The 21,469-nt window shown below is 46.0% G+C and overlaps 1 protein-coding gene across 1 annotated transcript in view; it reads left to right on the forward strand.

The window, feature by feature from the left end:
* PCNT (pericentrin) overlaps positions 1-21,469 on the forward strand; it is a 179,207-nt gene that overhangs the window by 82,889 nt on the left and 74,849 nt on the right. Inside the window, 10 exon segments of the mRNA XM_037829956.1 lie at positions 903-1,054; positions 4,405-4,586; positions 5,723-5,961; positions 6,731-6,893; positions 7,639-7,851; positions 8,706-8,738; positions 10,584-10,813; positions 18,942-19,058; positions 19,163-19,183; positions 20,209-20,412. Of these exon segments, the coding sequence (XP_037685884.1) occupies positions 903-1,054; positions 4,405-4,586; positions 5,723-5,961; positions 6,731-6,893; positions 7,639-7,851; positions 8,706-8,738; positions 10,584-10,813; positions 18,942-19,058; positions 19,163-19,183; positions 20,209-20,412 (1,554 nt within the window).

Consider the following 21,469-nt stretch of genomic DNA (forward strand, 5'->3'; position numbering starts at 1 on the left):
CTTTAATACTCCCAGGTCTGTTGTGGGGTAGTCTGCCTTAAGTTATGGTTTACAGCGTCCCTGTTTTCTTCACTTTTGAGGACCAAAGTGAAGCTGGGTTTACAATTTGCTTATTTCTTGTAGTACATTGATTTCAGAATCATGCTTTTCTCTCTCTTCTGGCCTATGATTTTCTTTTTTACGTGTGAAATTATTTCATGGACCCTGTGCTGGCCTCCCTGTTTCTGTTTGCTGCATCCCCCACACCTGCCCTCTCCCCAAGCCGGCTGGTGGAGTCCATGCACCTGGGTGCATCCTGGGTCTGAGGCTCCCAGCAGGTCTGACTTGGAGGCAGGGGCTGCTCGAGGCACTGCCCCCTGCCCCTCAGCAGCTGCGCTCTCTGCTTGCTGTCTGCACGGGCTGCGTGCCTGGCGAGGCCTGCTACATCTGCTCTGTTGTTCCATCTGCTGGGCTGCTGCTCGACTGGCTCAGTCACTGCCAGTGGTTACCAGGGCAGGGGGATGCTGGCGCCCCAGGACTGAGGCGCCCTGTAGCTCGGAGACTAACTGGCCTCCAACTCTGGGGGCACGACATCCTCACCAGCAACCCTGCTGCCAGGCCCCCATGTGCCAACTCGATTTGCTTGTCTGGCTGCTCATTTTATTCTGAATGATCAGATGTAGGGACTTTATTTTAAATTACTGTCTGCGAGCAGTCTCTGGAGAGTGTCCTCCTCTGCCCCGGCAGCAGGAGTGGGGAGGTGACAGATAATGGAGGGAAGGCCTTATGAGTGATCACCTCTAGTTGCCACCTTGTTCCTCTTCTTCCACGTTCTTATTTGGTGTAACCACGAACGTTACGATGAATGCTTCTTAACAGCAGTTTATTTGTTTTAACTGAAGTATAAACATTTTTTCCAACAGCTAAAAGACCACATTTTATCCTTAAGTAATGAAATCAGAGAGTGTCATTCTGAGCTTGAGAAACTGCAGCAGCGACGTGAGAGAGAAAACCAGGAGGGAACGAACCTGATATCCATGCTGAAGTCCGATGTCGTGTTGTCGCACCGGGAAAGGTGAGCCCGCCCGCTGGGCGCAGGATGGCGCTGGTTCCTGTGTATTCGCCACGCCCTTGGAGCTGCGTGCCCACACGATCCTTTCGTTTACAAGAATGCCTTAGATGTGGAAAAAATACTGAGCGGTGTAACGAAAACCTGTGTACCTACCACCTGGCTTGGCCAATTGTTAACATCTTTCTAAATTAAAATAAAAGGTGTTCCTGCTGGAGCCCCTGCTGGGCCCTGCACTGTCCTCTTCCCCTCCCACCTCCCCAGAGGCCCCAGGCCCGAGGGTTCGGGAGCCTCGCTGCTCACGCCCTGGCTCCCCGATCCTTCTGCCAGCTGTGCCCTCCCGCAGTGTTCCGTCTGCTTCCCCGAGTGTGTGTTTGAGGTTTGTCCCTGCCGACGCCTGTCACCCTGATGTGTTCACGTTCTCCTGCTGTGGAAGCTTCGGTTGTGTTGTCCCGTGGTGCGTTTCCAGTCTCCTGGCTCTGGGGTTACAGGCAGCACTGCGGGCATGAGACCGCATGTGCTGTGCCCGTGTGTGTGTGTGCTGTTGGGGTGTGCGCCAAGCATGGAGTCCGGGCACCAGCTCGAGTATCTGAGCTTTTCTGGGCCTTGCTGTGATTCTGAATCCCTGTGTCTGGTTGCTTGCTCCCCCACCCCCCACCATGGGTACAGCTGGGGCATTTCGTCTCCTCATGCCCCAGGCCACTTGCCAGTTGGAGGGGCTGACACCAATGTCCGTGTCTGGGTCTGCGTTGCCCTGATTTGCTCTGTGGTGCTGCTGCTTGGTGCGCTTCTCCGTGGCCTGTGTGCTGATGTCTGGCCCTGTCCCTGCTGGGTGGCTGCTTCCTGGACCCTGTCCCCATCCCGTGCTGCGCATCCCCTCGCCCCGAGGCCTGGTGCTGGAGGCCGGCCCCGCGGTGCAGCCGCAACACCTGCCAGCTCCTGGTCCCACTTGGTGACATCTTGGTTAAGAGGCCGTTCCCCAGGTGGGCCCCACAAGGACGTTCCCGCTACGTCAACTCAGAGCTGTACAGTTTTGTTTTTCACCTAAGTCTTGAATGCTGGGGTTATTTGGTTGTTTATTTGGTGTGATGTCAGGAAATTCTTTCCTTTCTTTCTGCCTGCTTGAGCAATGGGCCCAGCGCCTCACCCCGAGGAGCTCGGCCTTTCCCGCAGATGGGTGTTCCTTCCTCGCCTCAGGTACTGACCTTGGTACGGGCTGGGTCTGCCCTGGGCCCTGTCTTGCTGTCTGCACTGATGTGCTGTGTCCGGTGCACTCTGCGTGCCCTGAGAACTGCCCACCTTGCGTCTCCCTCAGCAGCATCTGCTGTTCATGGGTGCGGCCAGGACGGCTGGGAAGCTGGGTTGGGACCGGTGCTCTGCGCTGAATCCCTGGCCTCTTCACGGTGCTGAGATGCCGTCCCTGAGTGGGAATCTCGGGCCAGGTCTCCTTTTGCTCCTTTCTCCAGCCTTCTCCAGCGTTTGCGTGCAGGTGCTGTGTAGCTTTGGGTGTGACTCTCCTGTGTCGTGTGGCTGAGTCCAGGCAGGAGGGTGACGGGCTCGGCAATCAGCGGCGCCACCTGTGGGGTGGGCACGGGGTGTGAGTGAGCCATGGGTGTATGGGCAGTACCGCCAAGGGGCAGCAGCTGCAAATGCCCTGGTGCCTGGCGCACCCGGCATCTTTGAGGATCAGCAGGGAGGCTGGGGCGGCCGGGTTGTGGCCGGCAGGGCAGGCCCTGCAGCCCTTGGGCTCACAGTGACTGCTGCTTTCCTGCAGCCGCCGACAGCCTCCATGCCCACACTCCCAGCCCAGGACCCTCTTCCAGGAGCCCCCTGGCTCTCTCTTAATAGCAGCCTGGAGTCTCCGAGCTGCCCTCAGCTCTTTTCCAGGTGTCACCTGTGCGGGAACGTCTGCCTTGCAGTCCTGTGCTGCCCCTCGCTCTGCCCCTTGTCCTTGTGCCCATTGCTGTCTGCGACGCTCATCTGTTCTGTTCCTGTGTTGCACCTGCTCTGTGAGCTGCAGTCCTGCCAGATGTGCCTTCTGCCGAGGGCGTAGCTGTGGACCGTGTGCCCACAGTTACTGGCATGCAGCCTGGTAGAGCAGGAGCACATTGCTATGCTGAGACGGAGGAATGTGGAAGGGGCACCCTTCTTTCCTTTCTCCCCACTCCCTCCCTGCAGGCACTGTTCCCAGAACACTGGGAAACCGCCTTGTCCAAGCACTCCTGTTTTCAGCAGTGCCCTGGAGCAGCTCCACAAACCAACGCACTCCTCTGAAATGTCTGATGTTTGTTCTGTCCTCGGCTCCTCCCTGGTTATCCCCCAGTTCTCTCCCACGAACTACTGGCCTGCAGTCTGGGCTGCGTCTTCATTAAACCCTCGAATCTTCTCCCGGCTGCCTTTCGCCATCACCTCCCCTGTCCTGAGCATGCCACTGAGCTCAAGCTTTTCCATGCTCCGTGGCACATGAAGTCAGCTCCTTTGGGAAGAGATCAGGAGCTCTGTTTCGTGGCCTGCTTACCCCCAGGAAAGATCTCTGAGCCAGGGCTCTGGAGCTGGCGCTTCTCTGAGCTGAGCCCTCAGGAGGGGCAGGTGGCAGCCTGAGGGGCTCTTGGCTGCCTCTCCTGGTGTGGAACCCCCACTGCACAGGCCAGAGTCAGGGCGACTGGGACCCCAGTGTCCTCAGAGGACTGTGCGCATTCCAGACTCGGGGGCTGGGCACAGAAGGGGAGACCCCACTTTTCAACTGCAGTCCCCTGGAGTTTACTTCAGAAACAGGCGCCTGGGGCAGGGTGAGAAGCGCAGGTCCTTCCCTTCCTGGGAGAAACCCCCCCGGGGGCAGGCTGCAGTGCCCTTGGCTGCAGCAGTTCAAGTGGAGTTTTGCTGAGCTGGGAGGGAAGTGGGAGAGAGCGGTCTTGGTTCAAGTGCCACAGACTTTCACCTTTCTTGTAGAATTTTCATTGATTTTCTTGAGTAGATGTTTTTTCATTTGCTGTGTGCCTTTAGGGCCTTTCCTGGCATCCGAGGCTCCCCTGACATGCGATGTCTGCTGGCCCTTCTCCCATCTCTCCCAGCTCCTGTGGGTGCTTCTTGCCTCTGGGCATTTCTCATCTTTCTGTGGGTTGGTCACATCACAGTTGAAATAGCCTAAGCGAAGTCCCCCCACAGTAGGTCTGCACCCACAGGAAGGGGTTGAAAGAGCACGGCCTTTTCTGGGGTGCGTGACAGTTCCCCACAGCACACTGACTCCCGCCTGTCCTTGCTGCACGTGCCGGGCGGAGTTGGGGCAGTGCCTCCTGGAGCGGAGGCGCCGGCAGATCAGCATGTGTGTCCTCAGTTCTCTTGCCCTCCTTTCTCAGGAAAGCTCTCCAGGATGCGCTTCACAGGCTGCTGAGTTTGTTCGGAGAGACACTGAAGGCTGCACTTGCCATGAAGAGCCAGATCAGTGAGCGTGTGGGGCTCTGTTTGGACGGTGATGTGGGCGCCACGGACACAGAAAGCCAGTCCAGCGTGCGGCCAGGGGTTGAGAGCCCATCCACAGGTGAGTGCCTGGGGGACGGCTGCTGGCCGCTGTGTCCTTCTCACATTGGCCTTTTGTGGTTGCCTGAGTTCCTGTATCTAGTGATTGCGTTGAACCAGGGTGGTTGGGGAAGCTCTCTGTTGCTTTTACTGAAAGAGTGGGCTTTGTGAGCGAGCCTGGAGTGCCTGGTTGCAGTCCCAGTGTGGAATATGGCTCGGCCCTGCTGGAAGGCAGCCTGCAGGCAGGACAGCTGAGGAGGCAGGGGCCTTCATGCTCCCTGTGGGTGGGAGTCTTGGGATACCTGGGGAGAGGAGCTCCTCCAAGGCCGGGCCTGAGACTCGGCATTGCTGAGTTAGCCGCTGCTGGCTCTTTGCCTGCTACTCAGATAGATGAGAGCTGATCTGTGAACATGGTGAAGAGTTGTACTGGGTGGAATTTGCTGTCTCCTGTGTGCGGGTCGCTGTGTGCCCTTGTCTTAGTTCTTAGGCTGTTGAAAGAAAATACCATGGAATGGGTTGGCTTTAATGATGGGAATATATTTGCTTATGGTTAGAGTCTGGGAAAATGTCCAAATGAAGCCCTCATCAAGGCGATGCTTTTTCCCCACAGACTGGCTGCTGGCTGTCCTGGGCCCCGCTGCCACATGGCGTTGCAATGGCAGCCTCTCTCTTCTCTTCCAGGTTCCACTGACCTTCAGCTTCTGGCTGCTCCCTGTGGCTTTCTCTCCCTGCTTCCCCGTCTCCTTCCCTCTCCCCTCTCTCTCCCCCTCCACCCCCTTTCCCCTTCCCCCCACTTCTCTGTCTCATCTGTGTCTGAATTTCAGTCTGATGATAAAGGACTCCAGGAATGGGATTAAGACCCATCCTGATTGAGCTGGGCCACACCTTAACTAAAGTCGCCTCATCAGAAGGTCCTACTCAGGATGAGTCCACACTGACAAGGGTGGATTAGCTTTAAGAATGTGTTTTTTTGGGGTATACAGAGCTTCAACCCCCACAACTGCTTAGGAAATGCTCCTTATTCTCCAGGAGGATTGTCATTCTCAGGAGTTCCCTTGACCTGAGTCGGTGGGTTTGGTTGTTGTTTCAGAAACCGTTCACTGGGCCGCTTGCTGACCACTTCCTGCATGTGTGTGTTTGCATTTGGTCATTTTGTAGCTCAGCCTCTGGATGAGACATTGCCCAGGTTTGATGTGGCCCCACTAGACTTCCACCAGCTGTGGCCTGAGTGTGCCGAGATGGCTTCCGTGACTGAGGTCAGCAGCCACGTGCGCGAGAGCTTTTTCATGAGCCCAGAAACCACCCTGGAGTGTGAGCAGCCCATTCGGAAGATCTATCAGAGTCTTGGGATTGCTGTGGACAGCCTTCTGGAGATGGCCCTGGACTCTACCAAGCAGGTGAGCTGTGTCCTCCCCGGAGGGCTTCCTCTCCCATTGCGGCGCTGGCTGGCGATTGTCCTCTTCAGAGGAGCACAGGCTGAGCAGACGAGAGTGCTGGAGTGATGGGCAGCGGGGTCCCAGCTCCAGACGCTGGGCCAGGTGCTTCTCATGAGGGTTTTCCAGTGCCGACAAGACCACGCAGGATGAGAGTGGGCGCATCACGGTTCAGCGGGGGCCTTGAGGGCCATCTCTCTGCCTGCTCCTCTGCTGGGTGTTGGGGGCGCTTCTGGGAGGCTTGTTGCCCCCCCCCCCCCCCCCCCCCCCGTGTAGTGTCTACTCTCTGGTTATGACCAACAAGAGCCATACTTGCCTTCCCTTAAGCAGGAGCCTTCTCTGAACCAAAGTTCTTGAGGACGCAGGTTTGCGTTGAATGACAACAACTCAGCCTGCTTATCTGATAACATGTAAATTAGCCCCTTTTTTCCTATACATACTTCATGCACTGTTGTAAATCTAAGTTGAGTATTTTTGTGTTTAGAGGTTATCACTAAAAAAGGAATTATTTCTGTTAATCCTTTTAGAACATTCTAGACAATTAGAAAAGAACTTAAGGATAAGTGGAAAGCCATGGAGTAATGAATAGATCCTTTTTTCCAAAGTCAATCCAAGTGGAATGAGCAAGTCTATTTAGTGGAATGTTATGATATTTTGGTGGAATATTTATGATATTAATATACCCTTTGGTTATTTTAGTATGCAATCCTGACTTTTAAATGTATTTTAACAGCTGGAGGAAGCACGTCAGATTCATTGTCATTTTGAGAAAGAATTTAATTGTAAAAATGAGGAGACTGCACAAGTCATTAAAAAGCAAAAGGAGCTATTGGAATGCTTAAATGAAGAAAGTGCAGCAAAAACCAAGCTGATGCTGGAGCTCCACAAAGCTGAGGGTGAGTGAGCGTGGCGAAGGGCCAGGACCACTCCCCACGGAGGGTCTTACAGCACATGGGTGAGAAATGGGGATGGCTGGGGTACACTCCCGAGAAATGGAAGGACGGGGGCAGCCTTAGTGGGGAAGCATCCAAAGTAGAATTTAAAAAATCGGATGTAAAGTAGTACCGTGCTCTATATGTACGAGCTGTCAGAAGTTATCAAAGAAACAGAGCATGGCGATGGAGAAACCACTTGGGCTCTGGAGGGTTGGTACCCCTGGCACAGCTGAGCTAGCATGGCAGGCGAGCTCTGCCGTGACTAGTGCGTCCCCTCCCTGGGTGGGTGCCTGGCCTGGGGTCTGTGCTCCCGAGAAGGCCCGTGATGGTTCACCACCTTGCCGGCCCTTTGGTGGGCATCCTCTTCCTCACCGGGGCCTTTGTGGTGATGATACTCCTTGGGCACATGGACTCTCTGGACTGAGGCCATGGGGGCCAGCTCAGGACCTCCTGGGGCCTGGCCTGTCTGCCCCTGTCCAAGTCGCCCTGTCCTGGGGCTGCCCTAGCCCTGCTGGGTTGGATAAAGACTGCTCATCGAGCAGAGCCTGAGATGTGTGTGGGCTCTCAGCTTCTTACAGTGTGTTCTTGGGGAGACTGCTGATGTCTCACTGCTGCCTGTGCCCTGGCCCTGTGGGTCTGACTCTTGCACCGTCCTGCATGGTCGGAGCAGAGGGTGGAGCAGCCCAGTCTCGCTCTCTCTCCTCAGGCGTCATCGAAGGCTTCAAGGTGGAGAGAGCTGCTTTGCAGGAGGCGCTGGGCCAGAAGGAGGAGTCAGAGGAGCGCCTTGTCCTAGAATTGGAGAACTTGAAACAGCAGCTCCAGGTGGTGACCCTTGAACAATCAAAGCTGAAAGAGGAATATTCTGTCTTGCGAAACCAAAAGAACATGTTGGCTGCTGAAGCAGGGGAAAAGGAAGCTGGTAAGAAATAGAAATTGCCAGAGAATGGGGCTTCAAGAAGGGGGGGTGTGTGAGGCCCAGAGTGATCCCCCTGTCTCACTGGAAGTTTAAAATTTTTATAGATTAAGTTTTTTTTTTTTAAAAACCAAGAATACTGTTCAGAAGGGATCTTTTTGTGCACACATATGTAAAACAACTTTTTATATAAAACATTGTGCCTTGAGAAGGTTGTACTAGGTAAGATGAAGCATGTGCTTGTTTTTGTGGTTCTCTCGGAAAAGCCTGATTTTCCTGTCAAACACAGCTGTCAATGTATTCTTATCTCTGTGAAGTGAAAAATAATCTTTAGTAAACAGTATGTTACTTAAAATGTTGCCAAACCTTTTGATGTAAATAGTCAATATCATGAAAAATGAGAGCTCATTTTAAATGTTTATTTAAAATAACAAAAAGATGTGCCTAATGTAGGCTTTGAGTAGGAAATCACTTAGTTTTCACAAAAGTAGTGTATGTGTGTTTGGGTTTTTCTGGGAGTGGTCATTTGTCCTGCTCTCCTCTGGGCCCTCATGAACTCTGACTCCAAGCGTGTCCGTAGTTCCAGGGCTGTGTCGTCCTGGCCCGTGTGCCTCTGCACAGGTGTCAGTGCTGTGTCACTGCAGCCCTGGACTGACCTCTGCCCCTGGGAGCTGAGGATCCCAGCAGCGTGAGAATAAATGGGTGGAGTAATGGAACGACACTATTTTAGCAATTGATGCCCCAGACGCTTCCCAGAATCTTGCTGCTGACACTCTTCTCCATCTCGTACCATTTCTGTTCTATGCTATCCATTCTTCTCTTTTTATTCTTGTTAAACGTTTGTACATTTTGATTTATAGGCACTCCTGTTACTGTACCACAAAAGGATTCAGGTTTGTAAAAACGAATGAGTTGATTTCTGATATGCTTCATGTTTGCATCAGAATTTGCAAATCATTCCACTAAAGAGGCAAAGTACTTCAGAGCTCGTGTAGAAAACGATAGTAACTTTAAGTGAAATGATGCAGCAGTCATACATAAAAATGGGCAAAGTTGTCAGATTGATCTGGAAGGATGCATTTCTCTAACAGCACTTACTCCTGGTACTGAACTGTAATCCAGAACTGGCGTGCTGGTGTGAAGGAATTGATGTCTGCTTAAAGCTGTGCGGTAGCCCTTAGGCTGGACCCTGCCCTGTGTCTTTTGTAAGGTCTCCTACGAGGGGCTCGTGTCCCACATGTGACCTCTGAAGCCTGGGCTGACGGTTTGTCGGGCCTCAAAGCAGGCCTGAGAATTGGTTTACATAAAGGCCACGGGAGCCCTCGTTGCTGCTGGCATTTGAGCCGTCTCTGCCTAAACCAGGGGCCTGAGGATGGCATGGTCCTGCCGGAGCGGAACCATGGCTCATGATGACTGCAGTTATACCACGAGGCTAATTTCACGTCTTAAGGGTTGCGGACGACACGGCTGTGGCTGCACGTTCAAGGCTAATTTCATGTCTTAAGGGTTGTGGACAACATGGCTGTGGCTGCATGTTCAAGGCTAATTTCATATCTTAAGGGTTGCGGACGTTGTGGCTGTAGCTGCATGTTCAAGGCTAATTTCATGTCTTAAGGTTGTGGACAACACAGTTGTAGCTGCATGTTCAAGACTAATTTGCCATAATTGGCTTGTGGATATGTTAGCATAAAAACTCATTAAAAATGTATTAATGTAACGGTAGTTTGTCATAAAAATTTTGGGCAGATTATTCCAAACCAAAATAATCAAGTTTTGAAAGCAGGTATAATGTAAATAGAAATATGGATTTAATATTTCATTCTTGGATACTTCGGATACTTCAGGATTCATCAGAGACAAAACCTGTTTTTTTATAGATGCTTATTGATTTATAGTTTCCACTTTGGTTGAATTTTATCCCTATTTGCTTGTCAGTTTATATACTAGATTGGGCTCACCTCCCCAGATAGTTTTAGATTAACTTTTGATTTATTGATAACTCGTACTCTTTTCTTCCAAGAGGTCATCACAGCTCTGGGCACTTAATAAATGCCTTTATTGGAGGGGATTTGCCATTGGGAGGTTCTGCATTGGGATTTACTTGAAATTATGTTCATGTCTATACAGATTAGAGTTACATTTTGTTTCTCTATATTTGAGAACATACGTGAAGACAGAATTCTTAACAACATTTGGAGTACCAAGATGTACTCTTTTCAGGCTTTAAAACATTTTTATGAGAGGCAATTTTCATTTAAAAGATGTAATTATTATTATTACTGTTATTTGCAACCATGGTTTGACTTTAGGTGGGGAGTTGAGTACACAGGGTGCGGCTGTAGGCTTGGCTTTTGGGACGGCCGTGGAATGGCGGACGATGTGGTTGCCCCAGTCTGCCCTGACATGTTCCTCCGTGGGAAGGGGCAGTGAGGGGAAGCAGGCACACACGGCTTTGGAGGCAAGCTGTGGGGTTTAGGAGGTTCATATCTCCCTTGTGCTCAGATCCCACTGGCCACCACGCTTTGTGAACGGGGAGGCTGGAGATAGTTTCCACCGTTTTCAGGGCGCATGTACCCTGCTGTATTTGGGGGTTCCATTAGCACTCCCTGTCTTGTGTGGTGTCTTTCTTCCTATCTGTAGCTACCAGTAAACGGGCATTTCGAGCTCCCTGCTGTGGTAGACATGCCACACTCTAAATTGGTGATTTTTCCTCCATGTCTGCTTTCTTTGCATGTTAGGTCTACGGAAGGAGGTGGAATGTCTAACAAAGGAGCATTTGGAGACTAGGAAACAGGCTGAGAAAGACCGCACAGCCCTGCTCACTCAGCTGAAGGTGTTAGAGCTGGAGCTGGAAGACCAGCTTCGCCTGCACCAGGCCTGTGCGCAGCACGCGGAGGAGGTCCTGGCCTTGGAGCAGCAGCTGGCGTCTCTGGACAAGCACCTGCGCCACCAGCGCCAGTTCATGGATGTAAGGTTCTGAGAGCCAGGCTCATTGGCACTATTAAAAGGCATTTTCAAGTTTCCCCCCAAATAACGTCTTTTACCTTTTTATTTTGGAACATTTCAAGCTTAGAGAAAAATATCAAGAATAGCACAGCGAATTCCCCTACACTCTTTGGTCACACTCACCATATGCTTGAGCCTTTTGCCATTTTCCAGCTGGTTTTGCCTCAGGGTTTGGGTGTATGTGGTTCATACATGCAACTAGCACACACACATACTATTTTTAATTTTTTGAAAGCGGTTTTATTGGGATAAATTCACACACCATACAAGTATCAAAAAATACAGTCAGTGGCTCACTGACCATCATCACCCTGAATCTTAGAATATTTTCATTACTCCAAAAGGAAAAAACTTTGTACCCCTTATCCTTGCTCCCATCCCATTACTGACCATTGCATTGGTGTGGTACATTTGTTACAGTTGAAAGAATATTAAAATATGCTGTTAATTATAATCCATAGTTTGCATTACTGCATTTTTCCCATGTACCTTCTATTATTAACTCCTTGTAATAGTGACACACATGTGTTCTAGTCCATGAAGGAACATTCTTACACTTGTACTGTGAATCTCAGTCATCGTCCACCACAGGGTTCACTGTGTTATACAGTCCCGTGTTTCATCCTCTAGTTTTCCTTCTAGTGACACACTCGACCCTAAACTTCCCCTTTCCACCACCCTGACAGACATCATTCAGTACCATTCATTATGCTAACCGTAAGGTGCTACCATCACCTCTATCCATTCCCAAACATTTACATTCAACCTAATTAAAAATTCTGCACATTTTAAGTAACCAATACCTGTTCTCTACCTTCATTCTATCTCCCAGTAACCTATAGTCTAGATTTTACTCTATGAGTTTACTTATTATAATTAGTTCATATTAGTGACATTAGACAACATTTGTCCTTTTGTGTCTGACTTATTTCACTCAGCCTTATGTTCTCAATGTTCATCCATGTTGTTGCTTCAGCACTTTATTCCTTCTTACCGCTGAATAATATTGTATTGTGTGTATATACCATATTTTTTTATCCATTCATTGGTTGATGGACTCTTGGATTGTTTCCATCTTTTGGCAGTTGTGAGTAATGCTGCTGTGAACATTAGTGTGCAAATGCCTGTTCACATCCCTGCTTTCAGTTCTTCTGAGTATATACTGAGTAATAGGATTGGCAGATAATATGGCTCTTCTATACTCAGCTTCCTGAGGAACTGCCAAACTGTCCTCCACAGCAGTTCTACCATTTTACATTCCCACCAGCAATGTTTCTCCACATCCTCTGCAACACTTGTAATTTCCCATTTGTTTAATAGCAGCCATTCTATAGGTGTGAAACGGTATCTCATTGTGGTTTTGATTTGCAATTCCCTCATACCTTGTGATGTTGAGCTGTTTGTATTTCCTCTTTGGAAAAATGTCTATTCAAGTCTTTTGCCCATTTTTAGATTAGGTTACTTGTCTTTTTGTTGGTGAGTTGTAGGATTTCTTTGTATATTCAGGATATTAAACCCTTAGCAGATAGATATATGCTTACCAAATATTTTCTCCCATTGAATTGGCTGCCTCTTCACCTTTTTAACAAAGTCCTTTGAGGTGTAGAAGCTTTTGATTCTGAAGAGTTCCCATTTATTTTTTTCTTTTGTTGCTTGTGCTTTGGGTGTAAGGTCTGAGAAGCTACCTCTTATTGTTGGTCTTGAAGGTGTTTCCCTGTATTATCTTCTAGGAGTTTTATGGTACTAGCTCTTATATTTAGGTCTCTAATCCACTTTGAGTTAATTTATGTATAGGGTGTGAGGTAGGGGTCCTCTTTCATTCTTTTGGATATGGCTATCCAGTTCTCCCAGCCCCATTTGCTGAAGAGACTATTCTGTCCCAGTTCAGTGGATTTGGTGGCCTTGTCAAAATTCAGTTGACCATAGATCTGAGGGTCTCTTTCTGAACACTCGATTCGATTCCATTGATCAATGTGTGTATCTTTGTGCAAGTACCATGCTATTTTGACCACTGTAGCTTTATAGTAAGCTACAAAGTCATGAAATATAAGTCCTGCCACTTTGGTCTTCTTTTTTAGAATGTTTTTAGCCATTTGAGGCCACTTTCCCTTCCAAGTAAATTTGATAAGTAATTTCCAGATCTGCAAAGTAGGTTGTTGGGATTTTGATTGGAATTGTGTTGACTCTGTAGATCAATTTGGGTAGAATTGGCATCTTAACGATGGTTAGCCTTCCTATCCATGAACACAGGATATCTTTCCACCTATTTAGGTCCTCTGATTTCTTTTAGTAAAGTTTTGTAATTTTCTGTGTAGAGGTCTTTTACATCCTTGGTTAAGTTTATTCCTAGATACTTGTTTCACTTAGTTGCTGTTGTGAATGGAATCTTTTTCTTGATTGCTTCTTAAGTTAAATCATTACAAGCATATAGGAACATTACTGACTTTTGTGCATTAATCTTGTATCCTGCCACTTTGCTGAATTTGTTAATTAGCTCAAGGAGCTTTGTCTTCGATTTCTCAGGATTTCCAAATATAGGATCATATTGTCTGCAAATAATGACAGTTTTACATCTTCCTTCCCAATCTGGATGCCTTTTATTTCTTTTTCTTGCCTAATTGCTCTGGCTAGAACTTCTAGCACAATGTTGAATAATAGTGGTGACAGTGGGCATCCTTGTCTTGTTCCTCGTCTTAGGGGGAAGGCTTTCAGTCTCTCACCATTGAGTACTGTGCTGGCTTTGGGTTTTTCATATATGGCCTTTATCATGTGGAGGAAGTTTCCTTGTATTCCTACCATTTGAAGTGATTTTATCAAAAAAGGATGCTGAATTTTTTCAAATGCTTTTTTAGCATCTACTTTGATGGTCATTTGATTTTTCCCTTTCAATTTGTTAATGTGTTGTATTACATTGATTGATTTTCTTATGTTGAACCACCCTTGCATGCCTGGAATGAACCCCACTTGGTCATAATGTATAATTCTTGTAATGTGCCTTTGGATTCGGTTTGCATTCTTTTGTTGAGAATTTTTCTGTCGATATCCATTAGGGATTTTGGCTTGTAGTTTTCCTTTCTTGAAGCATCATTATCTGGTTTTGGTATTAGAGTGATGTTAGCTTCATAAAATGAGTTTTTCTTTAATTTTTTGAAGGAGTTTGAGCAGGAATGGCATCAGTTCTTTTTGGAAAGTTTGGTAAAATTACCCTGTGCAGCCATTTGGCCCTGGGCTTTGTTTGTAGGAAGCTTTTTGATGACTGATTGGCTCTCGTTGCTTGTGATTGATTTGTTGAGGTCTTCTGTTTCTTCACAGGTCAGTCTAGGTTGTTGATGTGTTTCCAGGAAATTATCCATTTCCTCTAAATTGTCTCATTTGTTGGCATACAGTTGTTCATAGTATCCTCTTATTATTTTTAAATTTCTTCAGGATCCACAGTAATGTACCCCTTGTTATTTCTGATTTTGTTTAGTTGGGTCTTCTCTCTTTTTAACTTTGTCAGTCTAGCTAAGGGTCTGTCGATCTTATTGGTCTTCTTAAAGAAGAAACTTTTGGTTTTATTTATTCTATTGATTTTTTGTTTTTCATATAATTTATTTCTGCTTTCATCCTTGTTATTTCTTTTCTTCTGCTGCTTGCTTTAGGGTTAGCTTGAAAAACTGAAGAAGCTAGAGAATGATCAGCATGTAGGTCTTTGATTTTAGCTTTCGATTTTAATGTATGCATTTAGAGGTGTGAATTTCCCTCTCACTACTGCCTTTGCTGCATCCTATTGGTTTTGATATGTTGTGTTCTTGTTTTCATTTGTCTCTAGATATTTACCAGTTTCCCTTTCAATTACTTCTTTGATTCGCTGACTGTTTATAGTGTGTTGTTTAACCTCCACACATTTGTGAATGTTCTGTTTCTTTGCTATTTATTGATTTCTAGTTGCATTCTATTATGGTCAGAGAATGTGCTTGGAATAATTTTAGTCTTTTTAAACTTATTGAGGCTTGTTTTGTGCCCCAGCATATGATCTATTCTGGAGAACTAGAGGAGCAGTAGAGAAGAATGAGCACTAGAGAAGAATATATATCCTGGTAATTTGGGATGTAACACTCTATGTATGTCTGTTAAGTCTAGTTCATTTATTACGTTGTTTAGGTTCTCAATTTCCTTATTGGTCCTCTGTTCTGTCTATTGAAGAGAGTGATGTATTGAAGTCTCCCACTATTATTTTAGAAATGTCTGTTGGTCCCTTCAGTTTTTCAGTGTTTGTCTCATGTACTTTGGATCACCTTGATTAGGTACATAAAGTTTGATTGTTATTTTGTCTTAGTGAATTGTCCCATTTATTAATATATAGTGTCCTTTTTTGTGTCTTATGAAATCTTTGCATATGAAGTCTATTTTGTCTGATATTAATATTGCTGCCTCTGCTTTCTTTTGGTTGCAGCTTGCATGGAATATTTTTTCCACCCTTTCGCTTTCAGTCCCTTTGTGTTGCTGGGTCTAAGATTAGTCTCTTGTAAACAGCCTATTGATGGGTCATATGGAATATGATTCACCCATTTTGCCAATCTGCATATTTTCCTTGTGGAGTTTAATCCATTCACATTCAAAGTTCTTACTGTAAAGGCAGTTCTTGAACCAACAGTCTTATCCTTTTGTTTTTGTTTGTCAGATCTGTTCCCCCTACCTCTCTTTTTTTCCTTTAAGTTGCCCTTACTAATAATCTTCAGTTCTGTGCCCTTACTAATAATCTTCAGTTCTGTGCCCCTCTCTAGTCCTCTCTCTCCTTTCCTTTTTTTCTCAGCCTGTATTTAATAGTTCTTTCAGGACAGGGCTCTTGTTAACAAATTCTCTCAGCATTTGATTGTGTGTGAAAATGTTAAACTCTCCCTCAATTTTGAAGGAGAGCTTTGCTGGATACAGAATTCTTGGCTGGCAATTTTTCTCTTTCAGAATGGTAAATGTCATACCTGCCTTCTCGCCTCCATGGTGCCTGCTGAGTTCTCAGTACTTAGACTTATGTGGTTTCCTATGTATGTGGTAAATTGCTTCTCTCTTGCTGGTTTCGGAAGGACTTCCTCCTTCTCTTCAGCATTTGAAATTCTGTTAGTATATGTCTCGTTGTGGGTCTATTTGGATTTATTCTATATTGAGTTCGTTGGGCATCTTTGATTTGCATACTTATGTTGTTTAGAAGGTTTGGGAAGTTTTCACCAACTATGTCTTCAAATACTCTTCCTAGCTCTTTACTCATCTTTCCTTCTGGGACACTAATGATTCTTATATTTGGGTACTTCATGTTTCCATCATTTCCCTGAGATCCATTTCAAATTTTTTGATTTTTTTTCACCATTTGTTCTTTTGTGCGTTTGCATTCAATTTACTTATCCTCTAGTTCACTTACTTTTTCTTCTGCCTCTTTAAATCTGCTGTTATGTGTCTCTAGCATATTTTTAATTTCATTTACAGTAACTCTTATTTCCATAAAATCTGCTATTTTTCTATTTGCTCTTTCAAATTTTTCTTTATGGTCTTCCAGAGTGTCCTTTATGTCTGTAGCCAACCCATTGGCATTGTTTTGGTTGTTTGTATGTTCTTTGATTAACTGTACTGTGTTCTGTGTCTCCTCCTGCTTTTTAATTTGGTAGTTTGGCTTGTTCATATCTTCTTGGGTTTTCATATGCTTTGTGATTTTCTCTTGACTTAGTGGCATTTGCTTCTCTTAATAGAGTTATTTTGGGAAATGCAGGACCATTTGGACGTTTATGTGAAATTTTGGCAGAACCAGAGCTTCCTAGAGTGTGCTTTCCCCATCTTCCCAGTAAATGGCACTCTTGAGCCACCTCTTACCCTCAAGCTAGCTTTTACCTGACTGGGCTTCGTGCTGGGCGGGCTCCAAACGAGGTAGAAATCCAGTTAGCACAGCAGTTCTCAGTGTGCGCTGGGTACCAGCAGCCCTGGTGGTTGGGGTGTGCCCTGTGCAGTTTGGCTTAAGGGCACCGTGGGTCTGGTGACTCCCAGGCCTCCGAGTGGATCACTGTTGGGCTGTGGGGCTGCACATCCCACCCTCCAGATCAAATGTGTCCTGTTCCCTGTCCGCTGTGCACCCTCCAGCCTCTTGGGTATTGGAGGGGCTCCTGGTGCTTCCGTGTAGCTCCCTCCCTTATCCCCGCCTCTGGCCCATGCACACCCCGGGCTTCCATGGAGCAAGAGTAAATGCACCACATGTTTTGTGTGTGGCCAACACAGGTCTTCTGGTTCCCTAGTCCCCTCATGGCAGCTCCTGGCCACAGGGCTGAGAAGGGTTCTGTTCCCAGCTGACTGCTGAGATGAGCTGCAGGAGTGGAGAGCTCCTCCCTCCCCTGCTCCGTAGCTGTCCCAGTTGAATAAACTCCCCCCATCCTTTGACACGTAATTTCTCTGCTCTTTCAACCACGTCCCCCTATATATTGTAGTGGTCCTTCTCTGGCCGCTCATACCCTGGAACTGCAGTCCCGGTCGTTTTCTGCCTTTTCTCTTGTTATTCCACCAGGGAGAAGTTTGTGTCTCTCCTATTCTGCCATCTTCCTGGAAGTTCTCCCTCTAAGAATTTTTCTTTATTATTCTTAAGCAATATTCAGAATTATTATTTTACAAATATTTATGTCTATCTTCATATCATGTCATATCTTCATATCAATTCTTTCACTGTATATAAAGCCTAATTCCAGTTGAATTAAAGGCCTCCTGCCTCTGGGAACAAATATTCCCAGGATTACATGCTGTTTGGACTGACATTACTTCCAGGAAAAGTAACCTTTCTTCAGCGGTTGCAGACCTGGAGTGTTGGGAAGTTTTTGATGACTGATTCAGCCTCTTGTGATTGTTTTTTTGAGGTCTTCTATTTCTCCTAGAGACAACGTAGGTTGTTTGTGTATTTCTAGGAAATTGTGCATTTTGTCTAAGTTGTCTAATTTGTTGGCATACAATTGTTCTTAGTACTCCCATGATCTTTTTTATTCCTATGGGATTGGTAGTAATGTCCCTCGTCTCCTTCCTGATTTTATTTGTTTGCATCTTCTCTCTTTTTGTGTTTGTCAGTCTAGCTAAGGGTTTGTTAATTTGATTGATCTTCTCAAAGAACCAACTTTTGGTTTTGTTGATTCTCTCTGTATTTTTGTTGTCAATTTCATTTATTTCTGCTGTACTGTGTAACTTGCTTTGTGATTAGTTTGCTGTTGTTTTTCCTGTTCTTCCAGGTGTTATGTGAGGTCTTTAATTTTAGTTCTTTCTTCTTTTTAATGCAGACATGTAGGTTCAGGTTATAAATTTCCCTCTCAGCACTGCCTTTGCTGTGTCCCATTAGTTATGATGTATTGTGTTCTTGTTTTCATTCATCTCAAGATATTTACTAATTTCTCTTGCAATTTCTTCTTTGACCCATTGATTGTTTAAGAATGTGTTGTTTAAACGCCATGTATTTGTTAATTTTCCAGTTCTCCACCTGTTATTGATTTCCAGCTTCATTCCATTATGATCAGAGAAAGTGCTTTGTATGATTTCAGTCTTTAAAATATTTTTAAGACCTGTTTTGTATTCCAGCTATGTTCTGTCCTGGAGAATGACCTGTGAGCACTTGGGAAGAATGTGTGTGTATCCTGCTGTTTTGGAGTGCAATGTTCTGTATATGTCTGTTGGGTGTAGTTTGTTTATCATATTTGCTCTAGGGTCTGGGGCTGTGCAGAGGGGGGCCGCTTTTCCAGGGAGGGCCCGTGGCTCGCCCTCTGCGTCCGTGCTGTCCGCGCCAGCTCTCCTGGCCGGCTACTTCAGAAAGTTACCCAAGGGTGAAAGTCAGCTCTGTTGGACGTTGCAAGGGCTATTCCTCCTTATCTAACCCCATTTTGCAGAAACACTTAAGACAGGAGATGTTCGGATGAGTGGACACTTGTGTAAAATGGAAGCCACGCTGCTTCATTGTGAAAGATGGGAAGTTTCAGCCAGCATCAGAGCGGGCTCTTGGCTTCACATCTTTCACAGAGGCCAGGAGAACTGCCATGTTCACGGTTCATGTGTCTGAAGTCTTACAAAGGAGTCATCATACAGGGTGCCTCTCGTGACAGGAGCAGGCTGCGGAGCGGGAGCATGAGCGCGATGAGTTCCAGCAGGAGATCCGGAGGCTGGAGGAGCAGCTCAGGCAGGCGGCCAGGCCCCAGCCCTGTGGACCCCGGGACGGCGCTGTGAGTCAGCCTGGCGTGCGTGGCCCGCGGGGGTGGCTGTTCTCGTCCACGTGGGTGAGTTTGATCTTTTCCGATTTTGCCTTCCATGTACGTGAAAATGACAGAGCGCCCCACTGAGCGAGGAGGTAGGGATGGGTAGCCCCTGTGGTCGTGCCGGCCCCCTGCACGCAGGGTTGGATGGGCTCTGGGAGGGGCTTGTCGCTTGTTCCTGCTTTTCTGCTTTCTTTTGCTTGGGCCTGGAACGGTCTGCTTGCTGTCTGTCTGTCTCTTCTTAGTTACACTCTGTATTTTGAGATAATTATAGACTCTTTGCCCAGTTTCCCCCAATGGTAACTTGCAAAGCTGGAGTGCATTGTCGCAGCCAGCACAGCTACATGTACTATATCAGGCAAAGAATATATAGAGTGACAGTAAGGAAAACTACGGTTAACTGATTTAAGGTATTCCTTACTTTAGGTGTTCTTTTAAGCTGTTTATTATGGAAACTATTAATATTTACATAAGTGTAGGTAGGAATATAATAACTCCCTGTGAATTCATCACCCAGTTTTAATTATTAATGAATTCATGGCTAGTTCCAGCTCATCTGTACTCACATTTTCACCCCTCTCCCCGTGCCAGGTTTATTTGAAACAGAGCTTAGATACTGCATCAGTAAGCAGTTCTAAGAAATTACAGGGACTCTTTCTTTTTGAAACATATTCCAGTGCCATTACCAGTCTCCCCAAAAAGTCTCCACTTCAGCAAGAAGTGGGCAGCCCGTCTTTCTAACAGTGTTTGTAAACCAGGTTTCCATGAAGGGCTTGCGGGAAGGTGGGAGAGGCAAAGACTTGGCCTTCTCAGCCCAGCGTGTCATTCTCTGAGGAAGGGATGCCTGGCCTGCCACCAGCCTTGGTTTCTCGCTACCCAAACACTTTACTTTGATGTAGTATATTTATTTTGTGTTGTATCATGCCTGACTGTCTTTATGAAGAGAGAATACCCATCTTCAAAGCATTTTACCCACGGTCTTCCATTAGGTTCCTTGTGCAGCCCAGGCCTAGGAGCGGCCAGCGAGAAGCACAGCCGTGTCGTGCGCTTTTCAGTTTGGAAGATAGGTGCTTCTTATTGACAACCTACTGTGTTTCTCAAACATTTTTCATTATTTTAGGTTGAGTTGTTACAAGAAAAACTAAGACAAAAATCAGATGGATTTAATGAATTGGTTATAAAGAAAGAGCTGGCAGATAGACAACTGATAATTCAGGAAGAAGAAATTAAACGTCTTGAGGAGACAAATGCTGATGCCAGAAGAAAAATGATCCAGCTCCAGGAGGAATTGGAAAAGCAGAAAAAAGTGGAGAAAGAATTACAAGTAAGACATCTTTGTCCGATTTGGCGCCTTGGCGTTGGCTTGCCCTGTTGAGGCTCTGCGCTGCCTGGGGGTTGTGGCCTTCCCTTTTCCGTTGTGTCCACTGTGTCCGCAGCACAAATGCAGGTGAGCTCAGGTAGCTGCTGACTGTCAGGTTCGCGTTAACCTCCCTGGAGGTAGCTTGCTTCTATTTATTATGGTAAGATTTTATACCAATTCTTATAGCACCCCTTTATCTCTCAGATATTCTGAATTTATCCTTAGTGATTTCATGAAGTTAATGTTTAAGATTTTAGGTTCTAAAAAACTTACTATTTCATTAAACACTTTGCTTTGAGCTGGTTATAATTAAATTTTGAGTTTAGGATTTTTTTGTCATCTCCCATATGAAAATACTTCCAGGAGTAGTTTTTCATATTATAGTTGAAATCATGAGTCTGTGATATTTTGTGTGTAACTAAAAGTTGAAAAATGAATTGGAGAGTTGAACCTGAGGGATATCCTCCTGTTGGTAGATCCATGGGACGGGACTGGGGAAAAGGCTGAATTTCTCTATTTCTAATAAGCAATTTTGCCCTCCATTTTGAGCATTTAGTTTCAAGGAATTGAACTTCTGGCTTTTTGTATATTTTACATCACTGGAAGTTAATTCAAGGATAAGGATAATAGAGTTTTTCTTAGATGTGTTGGATTCTTGTAAATGCTGATGGGAATTATTATATGAAGTCCAGGCTCTGTTTTTTCTTTCTTTTTTTTTAAATTTAACATTTTATTTGCTTTGTAAATACATTGTCTGACTAACAACATCTTAATAAATATTTAGGTAACTTTCATAAATATCATAGTACTTAGCATTATGGTGAATCTTATGTTCTCTTAACACTACATTTCTGTTTATATGCGTAGTAAATTTCCCTTCTACCTTTCATTGCAAAAATCACCAATCCAAATCAACTACTCAATTACACATTTTAAATTGGAATCTTAAGTCCTATCTGTTAGTGTCATCAGTTATCTCTTGCTATATAACAAACCACCCTGAAATTTAGTGGCTTTAGGT

Source organism: Choloepus didactylus, chromosome 1 (assembly GCF_015220235.1).
Source record: "Choloepus didactylus isolate mChoDid1 chromosome 1, mChoDid1.pri, whole genome shotgun sequence".
Classification (NCBI taxonomy): Eukaryota; Metazoa; Chordata; class Mammalia; order Pilosa; family Megalonychidae; genus Choloepus; species Choloepus didactylus.